Here is a 17,876-nt window from a genome sequence, read left to right on the forward strand (position 1 = left end):
TTTTGTATATATATATATATATATATATATATACAGGGCAGCCATCAGAAATTTTGGGGCCCCTTACACAGTTTTAGGCCTGCCCCCCCCCCCTCGGGCCTGACCTGACCACCAACATTCCCCAGGTCCCGCCTACCATGTCGTTATCCTCCTCCGGTCCCATGTCCTCCTCCAGTCCCATCTCCTCCATTCCAAGAAAATAAAGGTGAACGGTTCTAGTAAATGCCCCCCAGGCATGAACAGCTGGAGAATTGGGGAGGGCTGGGCCTACAGCTGTGTGTGCGGGCAAGTGAGGGGCAGGACCCCTAGTCTGCAAGGGAATAGCAGAGCTTACAATTGAATGGTATTGCAAGGACAGGTGGCGACCCTACCCTGTTTGGGGCCCCTCTGGACGCCTGGGCCCCCTACATGTGTATGGGCTGTACCCCCCTGATGGCGGCCCTGTATACATATATATATATATATATATATATAGATTTTAATAGTTTTCAATACAGTATGAACAAAAAAAAAAAAAAAAAATACTTTACAGAATACAGTAAAAATCTTTTCCCTGAATATCCCAAAACCCGTAAACCCTCCCTTCCCAATTCTTTCATCCCTCTGTTCCTTTATTGTGCCTCTTCTCCTACATCTCCATTTACATTTACCTAGCTCTTCAATCACACCCCTAATCTACCCATACTTCTATGTATTTGTTGGTCATTTTGAAATCTGCCCATTTTCTTCATTTATTTGAAAAACTCTCTGCCTGTTCCTCGTGTCTACTGCCAAGGTACTCCATGTTATATATGTATTCGGTTCTATTGAACCAATCTCCAAGGGTGGGGCTTTATGCATCTTTCTGCCATTTCTTTGGTATTGCCCCCTTTGCTGCATTTATCAGGTTTGGAACAATCGTGTTTTTAAACTGCTTTTGTGATTTATCTGTTTTGTGAAATAAGCACGTCCATGGGTCATCAATGATGCTCACTCCTGTAATTTCCCTGATATACTGTTGTACCTTCTGCTAGGAATCACAGATCTTGGGGCATACCCACCAGATATGAAACATTGTGCCCCGCGCATTACAGCTCCTCCAGCAAAATTTTGATTTCTCCGGATGGCATTTATGTGATTTTACCAGCGTTATATATCATCTCGATAAGCATTTGCAGTTCATTTCAATGGTGTTCACATCTATTGAAGAGTGATGTATGGCTCTCAGTAAAGCATTCACTTTGTGCTCTTTTAAACATGATCTTTTTTCCCACGTTTCTATGAATGAAGGTTTCCTCAGGCCCGCCATCTCAGTTAACATTTTGTATATCTGAGATATACTATGTTTTATTTTTGTTAGTGGGTTACAAAGTTTTTCCACTAGATTCAGGTCCTTCTTGGATCTGATGGGTTGAGGCAGGGATCTCACAAATTGTTTTAACTCAGGGGTGGGGAACCTCTGTCCCGGGGGCCGTATGCGGCCCTCGAAGTCATTTGGTCCGGCCCCCTGTGCAGCAGAGTCTGTGTCTCTCAGCTGATCTGTCAGAATGGAGCCAATGCTTCCTGTATAGTTCCAGCTCCGTTGTGACAGTCTGAGTGAGTCACAGGCGGAGTGATATCAAATGCACTCCGCCTGTGACCAATACAGGAAACATCGCCTCTTCCTCCAGTGCGGCACCGCTGCTAGCCAGCATTTCCCGCCAGCAGCACACACAGCAGTACCAGCCAGAGCCAGCAGTATCAGCCAGAGCCAGCAGTACTCACAGCAGTACCAGCCAGAACCAGCAGTACAGTACCAGCCAGAGCCAGCAGTACTCACAGCAGTACCAGCCAGAACCAGCAGTACCAGCCAGAGACAGCAGTACCAGCCAGAACCAGTAGTACTCACAGCAGTATAAGCCAGAGCCAGCAGTACCAGCCAGAACCAGCAGTACCCACAGCAGTAACAGCCAGAGTCAGCAGTACCCACAGCAGAACCAGCAGTACCCAAAGCAGTACCAGCCAGAGCCAGTAGTACTCACAGTAGTACCAGCCAGAGTCAGCAGTACCCACAACAGTACCAGCCAGCAGTACCTACAGCACAGTACCAGCCAGCCAGCAGTACCCACAGCAGAACCAGCCTGAGCCAGCAGTACCAGCCAGCAGTACTAGCCAGCAGTTCCAGCCAGCAGTACCACCCAGCAGTGCCCACAGCACAGTACCAGCCAGCAGTACCAGCCTGAGCCAGCAGTACCTAAGGCAGTACCAGCCAGCAGTACCTACAGCACAGTACCAGGATGAATCAGCAATACCCACAGCAGTACCAGCCTGAGCCAGCAGTACCCACAGCAGTACCAGCCAGCAGTACCCACAGCACAGTACAAGCCAGCAGTACCAGCCTGAGCCAGCAGTACCCACAGCAGTACCAGCCAGCAGTACCCACAGCACAGTACAAGCCAGCAGTACCAGCCTGAGCCAGCAGTACCCACAGCAGTACCAGCCAGCTGTACCCACCAGCAGTACCAGCCAGCTATGCCCACCAGCATTTCCTGCCAGCAGTTCTTTTCAAAACTTACCACCACAAAGTCGAACTGCGCTCCAGACTGACTGACGCAAACCTGGAAAACCAGTTGCGAGTAGCAACATCATCAATACCAGCTAACATCACACACCTCACCAAAGAGAAGCAGTTGCAGCCATCACATTAGGGGTGAGTTAATTAAATGTTTGACCAAATATAACAGGCATATTTTTAAGTTGATAATTTTGTACGGCCCCCGAATGATTTTATAAATACCCAAATGGCCCTTGGCAGAAAAAAGGTTCCCCACCCCTGTTTTAACTGAAGATAACTCCATTCATTCAATATCCTATTTCCTCCCCTAGTGTTGAGTTTGTGATATGACCTAATCTTTCCACCTTGTGTTATATCTTTTAACTGCGTGTTTTTTAGCCAGTTACCAAATTGTGTCTCATTCCCAGGTGCAAAATATTTTGTGCCTTCTAGTGATATTAAAGGAGAATTATATTCCCATTTAGCTTGTCTGTGAATCGTGTCCCATATTTATATACAACTCTCGTCATTTCATGTGTATCTCCATGCATTTCCCTATATTTTGGTGGAATCCAAATATTCTTTTTAATTGTGTCCTTACTTAGGGTCCTTTCACACGGGGTGGACTGTTTTTTGATCCGCTCCGGCACTTTTTTTTTTTTACGGACACGGGTGACACTTGTGTCATCCGGTCCGTATGTCCGTTTGTCATCCCATCTGTTTGCGGATGATAAACGGAGATAATGTATGTCAATGGGATTGCGGATGTCAGCGGATGACACCGCTGACATCCGTTTTTACGTCTGTTCCGTTTTTTTGAACGGAAGAAAAATAGGGTTCTCTTCCGTTCCAAAAAACGGAACTGATAGGAAAGGACGCAAATCGGATGTCAGCGGATAGTCATCCGCTGACACAGCAATCCCATTGACATGCATTATGTCAGTTTTTCATTCGCAAAAAAATTAGATGAAAAACGGACATGCGAACCGCCCGTGTGAAAGGACCCTTAGTGTGGTTTCAATCTTAACCCATCTTTTGTCTAGATTTATGTTTGTCCACTCTAACATACGTGTCATTATAACTGCAGGATAATATCTTTTATTGTCTGGTGCCGCTAATCCCCCCTCTGATTTATCTTTACTGAGAGCCGTATATTGTAATCTAGGCATTTTCTCCTGCCAGATGAACTTTCATATCATTGTTTTTATTATTTTAAAATATTCCGATGGGATAGCAATTGGTAGCATTTGAAATCTATATGGGATTTTGGGCAATATTATCATCTTGATTATGTTTATTCTCCCCAACCAAGAGAGTGGCGACTCAATATCTTTTTAAAATCTGTTTTTATCTTGTTTAACATGGGTATATAATTAGCATAGTAGAGGTTTTCTAATGATGGGGTTAAATTTATCCCAAGATATTTCAATTTTGTTTTTGCCCAGGTAAATGGGAATTCCCTCTGTAGTGCCTGTTCTTCTTTACTTTACTTTACTAGCCTGATGTTCAAAATTTCTGACTTTATTTGGTTGATCTTAAAATTTGATAATTCCACATATTTCTTTAACCTCTTGGCGACCGCCCCCCGTAGTATTACTGCGGCAGGGCGGCTTGGCTGTGCAAAATCACATAGTACTAAGCGTTTTCGTGCAAGAGGTTTTGCCGCTGCCCTCCCCAGATCGTCAGGGAAACTGACTGAAGACCCGCCTGCTTATGTAAACAAAGCAGGCGGATCTTCTGTCAGACAGGCAGAGAGAGATCAGCAGTTTCAGCTAAGCTGAAACCGCGATCTGTCTTTGCCTGTCACCGAACCATCACCCCACACAGTGAGCAAGCACTTTAGACATACATTTAACCCCTTTAATCACCCCCAGTATTAACCCCTTCCCTGCCAGAGTCATTTATACAGTATGTCACAGAAATGGTCTCTAAGAGGACCAAATACAGCGCTTGCTAAATATTGGTTTAAACAACTAATCCTATGAATTTTGAATTACCAATGAAGTTATAAAGTGCCGATGTGTCGCCATAAATATCATTTGATATCTAAACAAAAATTATACCATACATTAATTATTTAAATATCATAAAACATAGCGGTGGGTTATATGCTTGGTAAACGTTTGACTGTAATAAATAAATAACATTAAACAACACGGTCTATAAAAGGGGACAAATTAATAAATATAAAAGTCCATCAATCAGTGGTGATTATATTCAGGCAATGGATGTCCTCAATAAATAGTTATCCACAAAAAGTGCAAGTGGCTTGAATGTTCAAGATATCACTGACTGGTTCCAAAAGTGAATAAGATGGGTCACTTACCAGACAACGTGGGTCTTATGTGTCATACGACACTAAGACCATTCAGGCTTAGGTTGCCCTCTGGGCCAAGTGGCTTTCCCCTCTGTACGGTCCTGCGGGTTAAATAATGGCTCCCCTGTTCAAACTGATTTCCAAATAGGAGGGTCAGCCTCATTATAACCACATGAACAACTGTTGATATGAGAAAAGGTGCAGTGCATGCATTGCTTTAGATCCCTCTTTTGCAGGGAATGCCTGAAATTTGACTTGTAGCTCAGTGAACCAATCACACAAACAGAGAAGGAGATTACAATGGGCGCTGTTACTTTACAGAACACCTCTGAGTTGCCATAACAGCATGAGTGCACCATGTGGATAACTATTTATTGAGGACATCCATTGCCTGAATATAATCACTACTGATTGATAGACTTTTATATTTATTAATTTGTCCCCTTTTATAGACCGTGTTGTTTTTATGTTATTTATTTATTACAGTCAAAAGTTTACCAAGCATATAACCCACCGCAATGTTTTATGATATTTAAATAATTAATGTATGGTATAATTTTTGTTTAGATATCAAATGATATTTATGGAGACACATCGGCACTTTATAACTTCATTGGTAATTCAAAATTCAGAGGATTAGTTGTTTAAACCAATATTTAGCAAGCGCTGTAGTTGGTCCTCTTAGAGACCATTTCTGTGACATATCCTCCCCTTTTTTTTTTTTTTTAACAGAAACGTTTTATTGATATAACACATATATTAAATGAACAGTGCCAACAAGGTGTGGATACACAGGAAGTAAAAATAAGAACAAACGATCCAAAGAGAGCAAATGCACAATAATGATAGACATGGTAATTGAACAGACATCGATACTGGCCTTCATCCATAGATACAGAATTAGCTACAGGGCCTCAATAATCCATAGTCCCCCTAGACCCCAGGTCCCCCGGGAGGGGGAGGCGTCGGGGGGAGCTCCAGGAGGCCGGGCCGCGGGGGGGGGCCGAGACAGCTGCTTATTTAGCCCATTGTAATAATTTTAATAATTTTAATTAATTTATATAATATATATCATATATTGCCTATACCATCTCTCACACCTACCGGTTACCCTAAACTTTGGCGCAGGGAATATACTTTGTATATATCCTTTCACATTTATACAGTAACTGTGCATATTATTTAGCACTGATTACTGTATTAATGTCACTGGTCTCCAAAAAGTGTCAAAAATGTCAGTTGGGGGTCCGATCTGTCCGCCTCAATGTCGAAGTCCCACTAAAATGCTGATCGCCGCCATTACTAAAACACATAAATAAATAAATAAATAAATAAAAAGTCCAAAAATCTATCCCGTAGTTTGTAAACGCAATAACTTTTGCGCAAACCAATTAAAATACGCTTTTTGGGATTTTTTTTACCAAAAATATGTAGCAGAATACAAATTGGCCTAAACTGATAAAAAAAAAATTAACAATTTTTTATTGGAAATGTTTTATAGCAGAAAGTAAAAAATATGGCGTTTTTTTCAAAATCGTCGTTCTTTTTTTTGTTTATAGCGCAAAATCTAAAAATCGCAGAGGTGATCAAATACCACCAAAAGAAATCTCTATTTGTGGGGAAAAAAAGTACATCAATTGTATTTGGGTACAGCGTTGCATGACCGCGCAATTTTCTGTTACAGTAACAATCGGAAAAAATGGCCTGGTCATTAAGGGGGTAAAACCTTCCAGGGCTGGAGTGGTTAACTCTTTAATAACATTTGTGAGGGTTAAAGGAAAAAGTAGGGGAATGGCGCTGCCTGGTAGGGAAAGATGTAGTGGGATGCTACTAAAGTGCAGATGTGCTAAGCAAAATATGATGCACTAGGGAAAAAGGAAAAGGGGGGTGTTGCTACCTAGTGGCAAAACAGGCAGTATATAGTGTTAAAGTAAATGTGATACACTATGATTCAGTGTAGAAAAAACCACTAGGAAAAATTGTGTAGTATAAACAAAAAATCAAAAAATCAGTGTAACACGTAGTGTCACAGGGATACAATGTGCATAAATAAAGTGACGTGTGCACATGTACCCTGAACTAGTGTGAAAAGTACGTGAAGAAAATAATAAATATATGCAGTCCAATAAATAAGCGCCTGTAGCTCAAGGGGTTAAATGCATAAATAACCATAAAATATGATATTCAAAACTAATAAAATCACACGATATCTGAATAGAATTATAAAATAAGGCAATGTGAAGCATACATTAATATAAAGTGCTAAGTGTATAAAGCGGTCTGTGCCCAAGTGTTAGTGACAAATGAATAAATTAATTAGATGAGTGTTGGTGACAAATAGATAATTAGACGTTGACAGAAGTGTCCAAGCTGGGACCAGTGACCATGTGGAAATATAAATATCAATATAAATAAGGGATATTGAAAAAGTCTGTTAATAGCAGCAGGTGACAATCTTCAAACGTAAACGTACGGTGAGTGACCCCATGGTGGGCAGTGAGGTACTTGGTGACCCCTCTAGTGAATAACGCACTCACCAGAGATACCCACCCCACACAGGGGTATAGAGCGGGTATGAGTGGAAATCCAATATATGGCTCCTGGTGTCCTCTGCGGGTCCTGGGATTGGACGTCTATGGTGGTCCTGTGCTAGAGGTAGATTCCTAGGTGGGGAGTGGCTGGGGTCTGTTTAGGATCTTAGCCGTAAGCCGTAGGGTTTCTTCTATCCCATTCATATATGTGCAAAGTTTTGATACTAATATTTCCTTGAACCTTCTGTAGTAGCGGGTAGTATACCCATCTGGTACTGGGCTTTTTTAGTGCCTCCATTTTCTTCTTCTTGGTGTCTCTAGAGCTAATAGTTTGTCAGTTGATAATTTAGATAATTTTGATTCCTTTATATATTTATGTATCCTTTGTTTTCTATTTTGTTCTGCTTTATATAATTCCTATTGCCGCAGTGTATATAAAGCGTCATGGTAACTTTGAAGTGCTTTTGCTATATCTGTTGTTGAGTGGACCATTTCCCTCCTATTATTTTTTATTTTTTCAATGTAGTTGTTCAACTTTTTGCTCTTTAGTATTCTTGCTAAGTATTTTCCTGGGTTATTTCCCCATTTGTAAATTTACCTTTCTCTGAGATCCTGGAAGTTTTTTTTCATAGTGACTGGGGCATGATCGGATATGGTCATTGTCCCTATCGAGGTACTGACAACTGCTTCTATCAGCCTGTGTTCTATGATAATATAGTCTAATCTTGAGTACATAGAGTGCACAGGGGAATGGAAGGAATAATCCCTCCCCTTAGGGTGTTTCCAAGCGTCTACCAGTTGGCGAAGAAATAGCTTGTTTCTTGCCATCCTGAGTTGATGTCCTCCTGTCACCTGTGCACTCGATGTACAGTCCAGAGGCGGGTCCATGCAGAAGTTGAAGTCACCTGCTAGGAACAAATTACCTTTTTTGAAAAAAAGTCAGCTTGTCTAATATTTTTTTCAAATATTCTCTTGGGTTTTTATTTGGGCAATAAACATTTGCCAAAGTGCAATCCATTCCCTTTAGTTGTCATTTCAGGAAGATATATTGTCCTTCTGTGTCAACCAAGCTTTCCTCTAACGAGAACCTCATGTCCTTCGCGAGGCCCATTGCTACCCCCTTTGCTCTCTTGGTTGGTGAGTCTCCATAATACCAGACCGGGTAATATTTTGAGTATATTTTCACATTTATATCCTGTGCAATGTATGTCTCCTGTAAAAATACTATACCAGCAGAGTTTCATCTAAGCTCTTCTAATACCTTGTGCCTTTTAGTTGGCGTATTTAATTCTCTAAAATTGTATGTCAACAAATTTAGGGAGTTTATTTCGTCTTTCCTTCTCCCCTCGCCTCATGAAATTTATTGCCTCTCCTTCCCCCACCCAGCCCAGGCCGGCTGCGGGAATAGAGGCCTCCTTCAGAAGTCCTCTGCGGGGATTTAAACCTAAATTCTGGGGAGGCGACATCAACGAGGATTATCGAGGAATCAGCACAACATTTTTTTCCCCTTAGTTCCCCTCCCAACCCTTATCTTCCCACCCCCTGCCCTATCCCTCATCTTCCCACAAGAGTTCTCCTCCCCTCCCCCACCCACCTCCTCTCTACCACTTCACTTGGCAAGATGTTGATTTGACCAACTCATGGTCCTGAAGTACTTTGTAGTTAGAAATCTAACTCTTGGGCACTCCCTGCCCTTCTACTTCTTTACCTTTGGGTGATGCTCTGCTTGCCCACTGGTGAACCCTATTCTCCCTATCTAAAAGAGGGTCAGGGCCCAGCTAGGTTACCATCCCGTGTTCTCTGACACCTTCCTTCCCCCTCCCGCCCCTCCCCTCCTCCCCTGACCCGCAGTGCCCCCTCATGGCTTTTCTATGCCCATTGTGGACAACTCCATAGTTCAATTTCTTTTCTTTGAGGACAGCCACCACTGTTCTTCTTTTTGTGTTGTTTCTTCTATTGCTATTTTTTCGGGCCAGCCTGGCATCTTTGGGATGGGGAGTTCCAGTTTTCCACAGAAGCCCCGCATCTCCTCGGGGAATCTTAATCTTGCCATGCGGCCATCCCTCCTACCTATCAGACAGGCTGGGAAGCCCCAGTTATGCCGCACTCTTTGCTTTTGCATCGATTCCACAAATGGTTTCAATAATCTCCTTCTTCCTAATGTGGCTTGTGATAAGTCTGCGAAAGATCTGAATATTGGCACTTTCATAATTTATGGATGGCTTCCCTTTCAGACCCTCCCAGATCTGGGCCTTTTCTGTGTAGCTCTGGAATCTTATAATGACATCTCTGGGGGCGCCTACTGATATGCCTTTTGGTCTTCTGACCCGATGTACTCTCTCAACCTTTATCTGTTCCACTTCTCCTCTTCCCAGAAGTGGATTGAAAATTTTCCTAATTTTGTCCTCACCATGTGACGGTTCTGGCAAGCCTTGTATCCTCAGATTCCTCCTCCTACTCCAGTTTTCTTCTGTATTCCATTTTTAAATCTTTCGTCTCTATTTTTAGATATTTTATTGTTTGAATTGAACTGTCTTGTCTCTTTTCTAGGTCTTCCACTTGTGTTAATAGATGACCCAAGTCATTGTGGATTGTTGACAATTCTGTTTTTAAAGCTTTTTCTAATGCTGCAAGCATATTCGCCATTTCCCCCTTTGTCCTCTGCGTTGCGATCCAGCCCTGCGTCAGCTTCTAAGTCTTGTTCTGGTCTTGATTACCCTGTAGTATCTAAGCCTGATAAACGCCTGTTTTGGCTGCTTTTTTCCCTTGCTTTTGTTTTATACAGGCTCTATGTGATTTCAATAGGGTCTGTTTGTCCAGGGTGTCTTCTTGTATCATAAACTTCTTAATTGTACCGGGGCTACAACTCCCTTTAAGGGGACTTTAAGGTTGCACCGGCTCTTGCTGATTTACCTCTCATGTTTTCAAACTTTGTTTTCTGACCCCCCCCCTAAGACTCACAAGCTCCTTAGCAGGAGTACAGTCAAACAAGATCAGAATCAACAGGCAGTCACTTAATGCAGTCAGTGTAAAGCAAAATCAGCAACTGTGATTTATGGAGAACAGCAAAAGATAAAAAGAAGAGAGAACTGGAGTGATCTCACCGCTATGTTGATGGGGTCAGTGGGAATATAGTTGTTGATCAGATTAAGGTCTGATTTTTCTAAATGTCCCTCCTGATTGCTCTTAGCCGCTGCTCCAGCCCTCCTTTGTCCCAGGGACTCTCCCTGCCTCCTTCAGACTCCAGGCTCTGATGTTACACACTTCTGCTTCCTTCCTAGTCGGTGGTATAATGTACTCCTGCACCGCTATGGCACCACTTGGCCGCATCTGGTCCGGCTGCAGGTCCCTGGCAGTCGGAGGTGCTGGCCGGCAGATGACAGATGGATCAGGTCGGGATCAGGACAGGTTGCTGGCGCCACTGCTGTCAGTTCCGGCAACTCCTGTACCGCGGCTGGTCGTGGCAGTAAGCCAGGCTCCGTCTCGGCAGGGGGCCACGCCATGTTGGGGGTAGAAGAGGCGGGATGGCAAAGGCGCAGAGATCTGCCGCCTCATAGCAGAATGGTACAGCTGCTCCCTATCGAGCTCTCACTCGGTCGCCATGTAGGCTCCTCCCCCGGTGCTCGCCTGTATTGGTACTAGTTAATTTATAATTAAAGCAAGTATATTTGTGGCCGGAAGGAGGAAGGAAGTGACATAAAGAAAATTTTGGCCACTAATAAAGTTAGATCTCAGGTTGAATTTTTTGCCTTTTTTGCCTTTTTAGACTAAAGGCTGTGCAGTTAATATTATGAATTGATGTATCATGACTAGGCACAGAACAGATAAAAAATGGACTTTGCAAATGATAGAAGAAATGCTATACAGATCTAAAGGAGACCAGGAATCAGACTTGAAGTAAAATACAAAGTTATTCTGTTTTATAACCTTTTTATTCTTTCACATAGCAAAAGAAAACACTTGCAGACACAATAGTTTGAAAGGGACTACAATGGGTACCAACTAAACCCCAACTTTCAAAGAAAATACAAAGATCCTGAATCTGTTTATGCTTTGTATTTGTGTACTTTTTACCAGTTCTATTAACACAGAAAATATTTATTATATACAAAGTATAATATTAAAGCAGATGTAACTAGTGTAAACAATTGGAAGTAAGATTAGAGAATCTTCATTAGAAAATAATTATTTTCACTCTCTGCTGGAATATTTGAAGCACCTGTCAAAAAAAAAAAAAAAAAAAAAATGCTTGAGCAGCTTCTGTGTTGTTTGTGTATTTTGCTAAATCTTGCCTCCATATTCAGAAATAGTTTTTATCAAATGTCATGGCTGTTTAGCAGATGTTTTTCACACAGCTACAAAACACCTTATTTGTTCAAGATTAAAACTTGTTTTTACTGTTATATAAAAACCTAGGGTTTCATAAGTGAGGTAGGAATTATCCTCATACCACTGAAAGACTGCCTTGGTGAAAATGAGTGGTTACATCTTGTTCCTCGCTTTTGTAGGCTTTGTCCATGGACAGACACGTCTCGGTAAGATATCAGATATTATTACGATATATTTATTATCATGAAGCGGAGATCCAGAGGGTGAATGTATTTAGTCCTTCATATATCAGATATTATAGCATTAAAACAGACACTTCTAGTTACCTGTAGGTTTTGTAGAGTCTGATGATAAGTATAAATATCAACTGATCTTATGTTGAAGAGTGTAAAGCTGGTCATAGATGGTGTGATTTTATTTCCTGCAACCACGGGTTGCAGGAAAGAAAATAGCTTGATTCCCCCATCAACACGGTCAGTGTTGATGGGGGAATCCTTCCTGTGGTGCTATTGTGTTCTCCCCGCAAGGTGGGGATCCATTCTTGCTAGGAGAACACACACGGATTATTGCTAGTGACTGAAGCTGCTGGCCAATATCGGATGAAAAATTTGACACGCTGGTTGTACCTGAGTCAATCAATAATCAGACAGACAATGTTGACAGGAGAATCCCTCCTATGGAGCTAGTGTGTTCTCCTGGGGGACAGGGGAAGCAGTCCCTGTCGGGAGAAAAAATTGATTACTGCTAGTGGCTATTACAACCGCTAGCAATAATTGCATGTAAATTCGAGCAAACAGGTTGTACCCAAGATCCATAGGCCTGGGCACCCCCTAATCACTACGCTGGAGGATGGAGAGTGGGGAAAGGGGCTAGTAAATATGTAATTTACTGGTGCCTTCCTTTTTCCAAATGAACATTGTGAACACAACTAGGTTTACTATGCTTCAGTTTGTGAAGGAACAGGAAGCCGCTCAGCACAGAGCACTTTCCATTCATTCACTGTCCAGTGCAGCTGAGGCTGCAGGGAAAGACATGTCTGTTTGAGCTTTGGGGTGCACACCTTAATGCAATAGGCTGCACACACCTATGCCAAGATCAACTTGGGTACATTCAGCCTGCCCATAGATGGTTCGAAACCATCTATGGCCTGGCTTAACAGTAAAATATTACTTTCTTATCCCTTTGCCTGTTTCTTAAGAAGTCAGTCCTTTAAAAAAATGATTTTATAGTTTTTGGGTGTTTGGTAGAACCTTAAGTCTCAACCTACCTTATGGTCTCTTATGTCTCTTGGGGATTTCCCTTATGAGATCTCTTTGTTCAATGTTCTGCACATCTTTCTTGAGTTACGTTCTCCCATTTTTATATATTTATTTTAACCACTTACAGACCGGAGGATTTGGCTGCTCAATGACAAGGCCCTATTTTGCGATTCGGCACTGCGTGACTTTAACGGACAATTGCGTGGACGTGCGACGCTGTACGCAAATGAAATTGACGTCCTTTTTTTCCCACAAACAGAGCTTTCTTTTGGTGATATTTGATCACCTGTGCGATTTTTATTTTTTGCGCTATAAAAAAAATAGAGCGACAATTTTGATTGACAATTTTTTATATGAAATTCTCAAAAAAAAAAATGTAAAAAACATTTTTTTTTAACATTTTAGGCCAATTTGTTTTCTGCTACATATTTTTGGTAAAAAAAATCACAAAAGCATATTTTGATTGGTTTGCGCAAAATTTATTGCGTTTACTAACTACGGGAAAGATTTACATCATTTTTTTATGTTTTTTATTAACTAGTAATGGCGGCGATCTGTGATTTTTTTTTGCGGGACTGCGACATTGAGGCAGACAGATCGGACCCCTAACGGACATTTTTGACACTTTTGCGGGTACCAGTGACATTACAACAGTAATCAGTGATAGAAATATGCACTGTTACGGTAAAAATGACACTGGCAGGGGAGGGGTTAACTTTACTGGTGATCAAGGGGTTAAGTGTGTCCCTAGGGGCATGATTCTAACTGTCAGGGGGCGTGGCTTGTGAGATCATCACAGAGACATGCGATCCTATACAGCAGGATCACATAGCCTCTGTGATAATCTAAGGGAGAATGACAGACAGCTGTGTTTACATCAGCCGTCTCTCTTTTTCCCTCAGCTGCGGGAGATCGTGAGTGACCGGCGGCCATCAGAGCCACCGGTCACACGCGCTGGCTCCCTAGCTAACGAGCGGGGGCGGGAGCGTGCCGCCACCGGCGCGCGCTTGCCCCCTACAGCCTCCTGAGCGAGCGACGTAGTACTACGTCACTTTGCCCAGGAGCGGCTGCCTGCAGTAGTAAAACTGCGGCTGGTGGTCGTTATGTGGTTAATGGCGATGTGGAAACACCTCAAGGTGGGTAGGAACACCCAAGAGTCCAATGTAGACAAGAACTGAGGCAGGGAGAGACCATGCTGCGAGAGTTCTCTGGAGTATTAATGTATTGAACATGCATTTGAGTAAAATTGTTGTACAGATTCAGGTAGATTGTTTGGCAGGGGCTTAAAAAAAAAAATATATATATATATATCTACAGTATCTCACAAAAGTGAGTACACCCCCTCACATTTTTGTAAATATTTTATTATATATTTTCATGTGACAACACTGAAGAAATGACACTTTGCTACAATGTAAAGTAGTGAGTGTACAGCTTGTATAGCAGTGTACATTTGCTGTCCCCTCAAAAAAACTAAACTCTCAACCATTAATGTCTAAACCGCTGGCAATGAAAGTGAGTATACCCCTAAGTCAAAATGTCCAAATTGGGCCCAAAATGTCAATATTTTGTGTGGCCACCATTATTTTCCAGCACTACCTTAATCCTCTTGGGCGTGGAGTTCACCAGAGCTTCACAGGTTGCCACTGGAGTCTTCCACTCCTCCATGACGACATCACAGAGTCAGTGGATGTTAGAGACCTTGCGCTACTCCACCTTCCATTTGAGGATGCCCCACAGATGCTCAATAGGGTTTAGGTCTGGAGACATGCTTGGCCAGTCCATCACCTTTACCCTCAGCTTCTTTAGCAAGGCAGTCATCTTGGAGGTGTGTTTGGGGTTGTTATCATGTTGGAATAGTGCCCAGTCTCCGAAAGGGATGGGATCATGCTCTGCTTCAGTATGTCACAGTACATGTTGGCATTCATGGTTCCCTCAATGAACTGTAGCTCCCCAGTACTGGCAGCACTCATGCAGCCCCAGACCATGACACTCCCACCACCATGCTTGACTGTAGGCAAGACACACTTGTCTTTGTACTCCTCACCTGGTTGCCCCAACACACGCTTGACTTCATCTGAACAAAATAAGTTTATCTTGGTTTCATCAGACCACAGGACATGGTTCCAGTAATCCATGTCCTTAGTCTGCTAAGCAAACTGTATACGAACACCAGCTGATGACCTGGCTCCCCAAATCATCACTGACTGGAAACTTCACACTGGACCTCATGCAACTTGGATTCTGTGACTCTCCACTCTTCATCTAGACTCTGGGATCTTGATTTCCAAATTAAATGCAAATTTTCCACAGTCGGTGATGACTTGGGGAGCCATGTCATATGCTGGTGTTGGTCCACTGTGTTTTATCAAGTCCAAAGTCAGCGCAACCCTCTACCAGGAAATTCTAGAGCACTTCATGCTTCCTTCTGCTGACCAGCTTTATAGAGATGCTGATTTCATTTTCCAGCAGGACTTGGTACCTGCCCACACTGAAAGTACCAATACCTGGTTTAATGATCATGGTATCACTGTGCTTGATTGGCCAGCAAACTTGTCTGACCTAAACCCCATAGAGAATCTGTGGGATATTGTCAAGAGGAGGACAAGAGACACCAGACCCAACAATGCAGACGAGCTCAAGGCCGCTATCAAAGCAACCTGGTCTTCCATAACACCTCAGCAGTGCCACAGGCTGATTGCCTCTATGCCACGCCTCTTTGATGCAGTAATTCATGCAAAAGGGGCCACGAACAAGTATTGGTATGGTGCATACTATACCATATGTAGATATACTTTTCAGTAAGCCAAAACTTCTTTATTAAAAATATTTTTTTTAGTTTGGTCTTATGTAATATTCTAATTTTCTGAGATACTGAATTTTGGGTTATCTCTAGCTGTAAGCAATAATCTTCAAAATTAAAAAAAAGAAATGCGTGCAATATATCACTCTGTGTGTAACGCATCTATAAAAAATATATGAGTTTTACTTTTTTTATTTAATTATTGAAAAAAAGGACCTTTTTGATGATATTCAAATGTTTTGTGATGCACATTTATATATATATAATCTATTGTTTTCATATTTTAGAATTTTTTGAATATTCATATTAGTTTTGTTGTTGTAAAAACTTCCTTTAATACTTTAATACAGGATAGTGATGATCTTACCATGTATCCAAACTATCAATTTTCTTGCAGGCAGTTACAATTTGGATTCCGCCATCTCAGTGTCCGGACTATCATCAGGATCATATATGGCCAGTCAGTTCCATGTTGCTCAATCTAAGAAGATCGTTGGAGCAGCTCTTTTTGCTGGAGGTATGCTTTTACTGGTTGTCAAAAAAATGTAATAAACATTAAAAATAACTTAATTAAATGCAAAATCTATTTTACACTTTGTTGAAAATCAAGTCAATAGATACATTTCTGGGAAATTTACAAACTGCTAATTCTTCTTCCCAATTTTGTATAAACCATTATTAAAACAAATTTGGGATTGTAAAAATAATAACTAAAATCTCAAATAAGTATTACCTGTTATAGCAATTACAAAAACAAAATGCAATACTGTTAAATTGGCAGCTTTCAATAAAATAATCCATGTTGATCCTGCCATGATGGTGTTTGTTCAGGTTCTTCCTGTTATGGGATGACAAATTAAAAAGTGGTCTGGTGCCACCAGTAACACACCTCCATCCCCATATCAACATACAAAACAGAACAAATTAGCCCTGGGACTTTGAATGAGGTGAACACATGTGGCCAGATAATATAGAGTAGATATCATTTCAGGTTTATTAGAGTAAATAAAATGATCATAATAGTACATTAAATGCGTATACAAAAAATGCCAAACCGATTGGTAATCACTACAATGTATGATACATGATTATGGGTTACAGATGTTATGTTAATACATGATGATGAAAAGCATCTTAGTCTCGACGGGTTTCGTTAGTTACTGCTCACTTCTTCAGGAGTGGATGCATATAAAACATGTCTAAAAGGTAAAACAAATTGGCTGAGCCAGAATAGCATAGTAGCATTTCTGTCTGGTGGCGGTAAGGTAAGTCTGTCCGGGAAGCTGAAGGGGCAGAACCAGTGGAGACCCACAGGAGATCGAATGGGGGATGGATGTTGTATAAGTGGGATCATTTTGTATCCTTCCATATCTGTCATCAAAAGATAATTATTGTAACAAAAGTGTATATATATATCTACATCTGGTGTGACAGAGTATTGCAGTGACATAATGGATGGAAGCTGGGAGCGTAAATTGAGCCCAGGGTTGTGCAAATTATAAAAAAGTAAAAACAAAAGGTAGTGACCGAATAGGAGCAAAATGGGAATGTGTTGGTGAAAAAGGGAACACAGAACCACCAAACCCCAGAGTAGTCAGTGAGATGTAAGAATGTGTATGTGAGTAGGGTTGAGCGGACACCTAGATGTCCGTGTTCGACGGGTTCGGCCGAACTTTAAAAAAAAGTCCGGGTCCGTGTCCCGGACTTTTACCGAACTTTTCCCGGACACCGAACCCCATTGAAGTCAATGGGGACCCGAACTTTAAGGCACTAAAATGGCTCTAAAACACCAAAGGAAAGGGCTAGAGTGCTGCAAATGGCAGCAAAACGTAATTAAGAGCATGGCAAGTGCTCTGCAAACAAATGTGGATAGGGAAATAACTTAAAACAACAAAAAAAAACAGAAAAATAAAACAATGTTCTTCTTCATCTCTGAAGGACGAGGCCCATATGGAGTAGGAGGGAGGTTGAGGTGGTGGTGGATGTGGCGGTGACATAGGCGTGCGCACAGGGTGTGCTGGGTGTGCCTGGGCACACCCTAATCACCTAGGGCACATAGCATTGCCAGTGAGGAGATGGGAAAGATCTCCCTGGGACCTGCTCTGCTCTATTTCTCCTTGCCTAC

General features: G+C 41.9%; 1 protein-coding gene across 1 annotated transcript in view; it reads left to right on the forward strand.

The window, feature by feature from the left end:
- Positions 1-11,831: 11,831 nt before the first annotated feature.
- The window catches only part of LOC309553866 (poly(3-hydroxybutyrate) depolymerase-like), a gene marked incomplete at its 3' end in the record, with an annotated part of 45,746 nt that continues 39,701 nt past the window's right edge, over positions 11,832-17,876 (forward strand). The window contains exons 1-2 of the mRNA XM_082255345.1: positions 11,832-11,895; positions 16,149-16,268. Coding sequence (XP_082111471.1) covers positions 11,835-11,895; positions 16,149-16,268 — 181 coding nt within the window. The 5' untranslated portion in view covers positions 11,832-11,834. The remainder of the gene's footprint in view (positions 11,896-16,148; positions 16,269-17,876) is intronic.

This window comes from Pelophylax lessonae, assembly GCF_965119305.1.
Source record: "Pelophylax lessonae genome assembly, chromosome: 4".
NCBI classification, from domain to species: domain Eukaryota; kingdom Metazoa; phylum Chordata; class Amphibia; order Anura; family Ranidae; genus Pelophylax; species Pelophylax lessonae.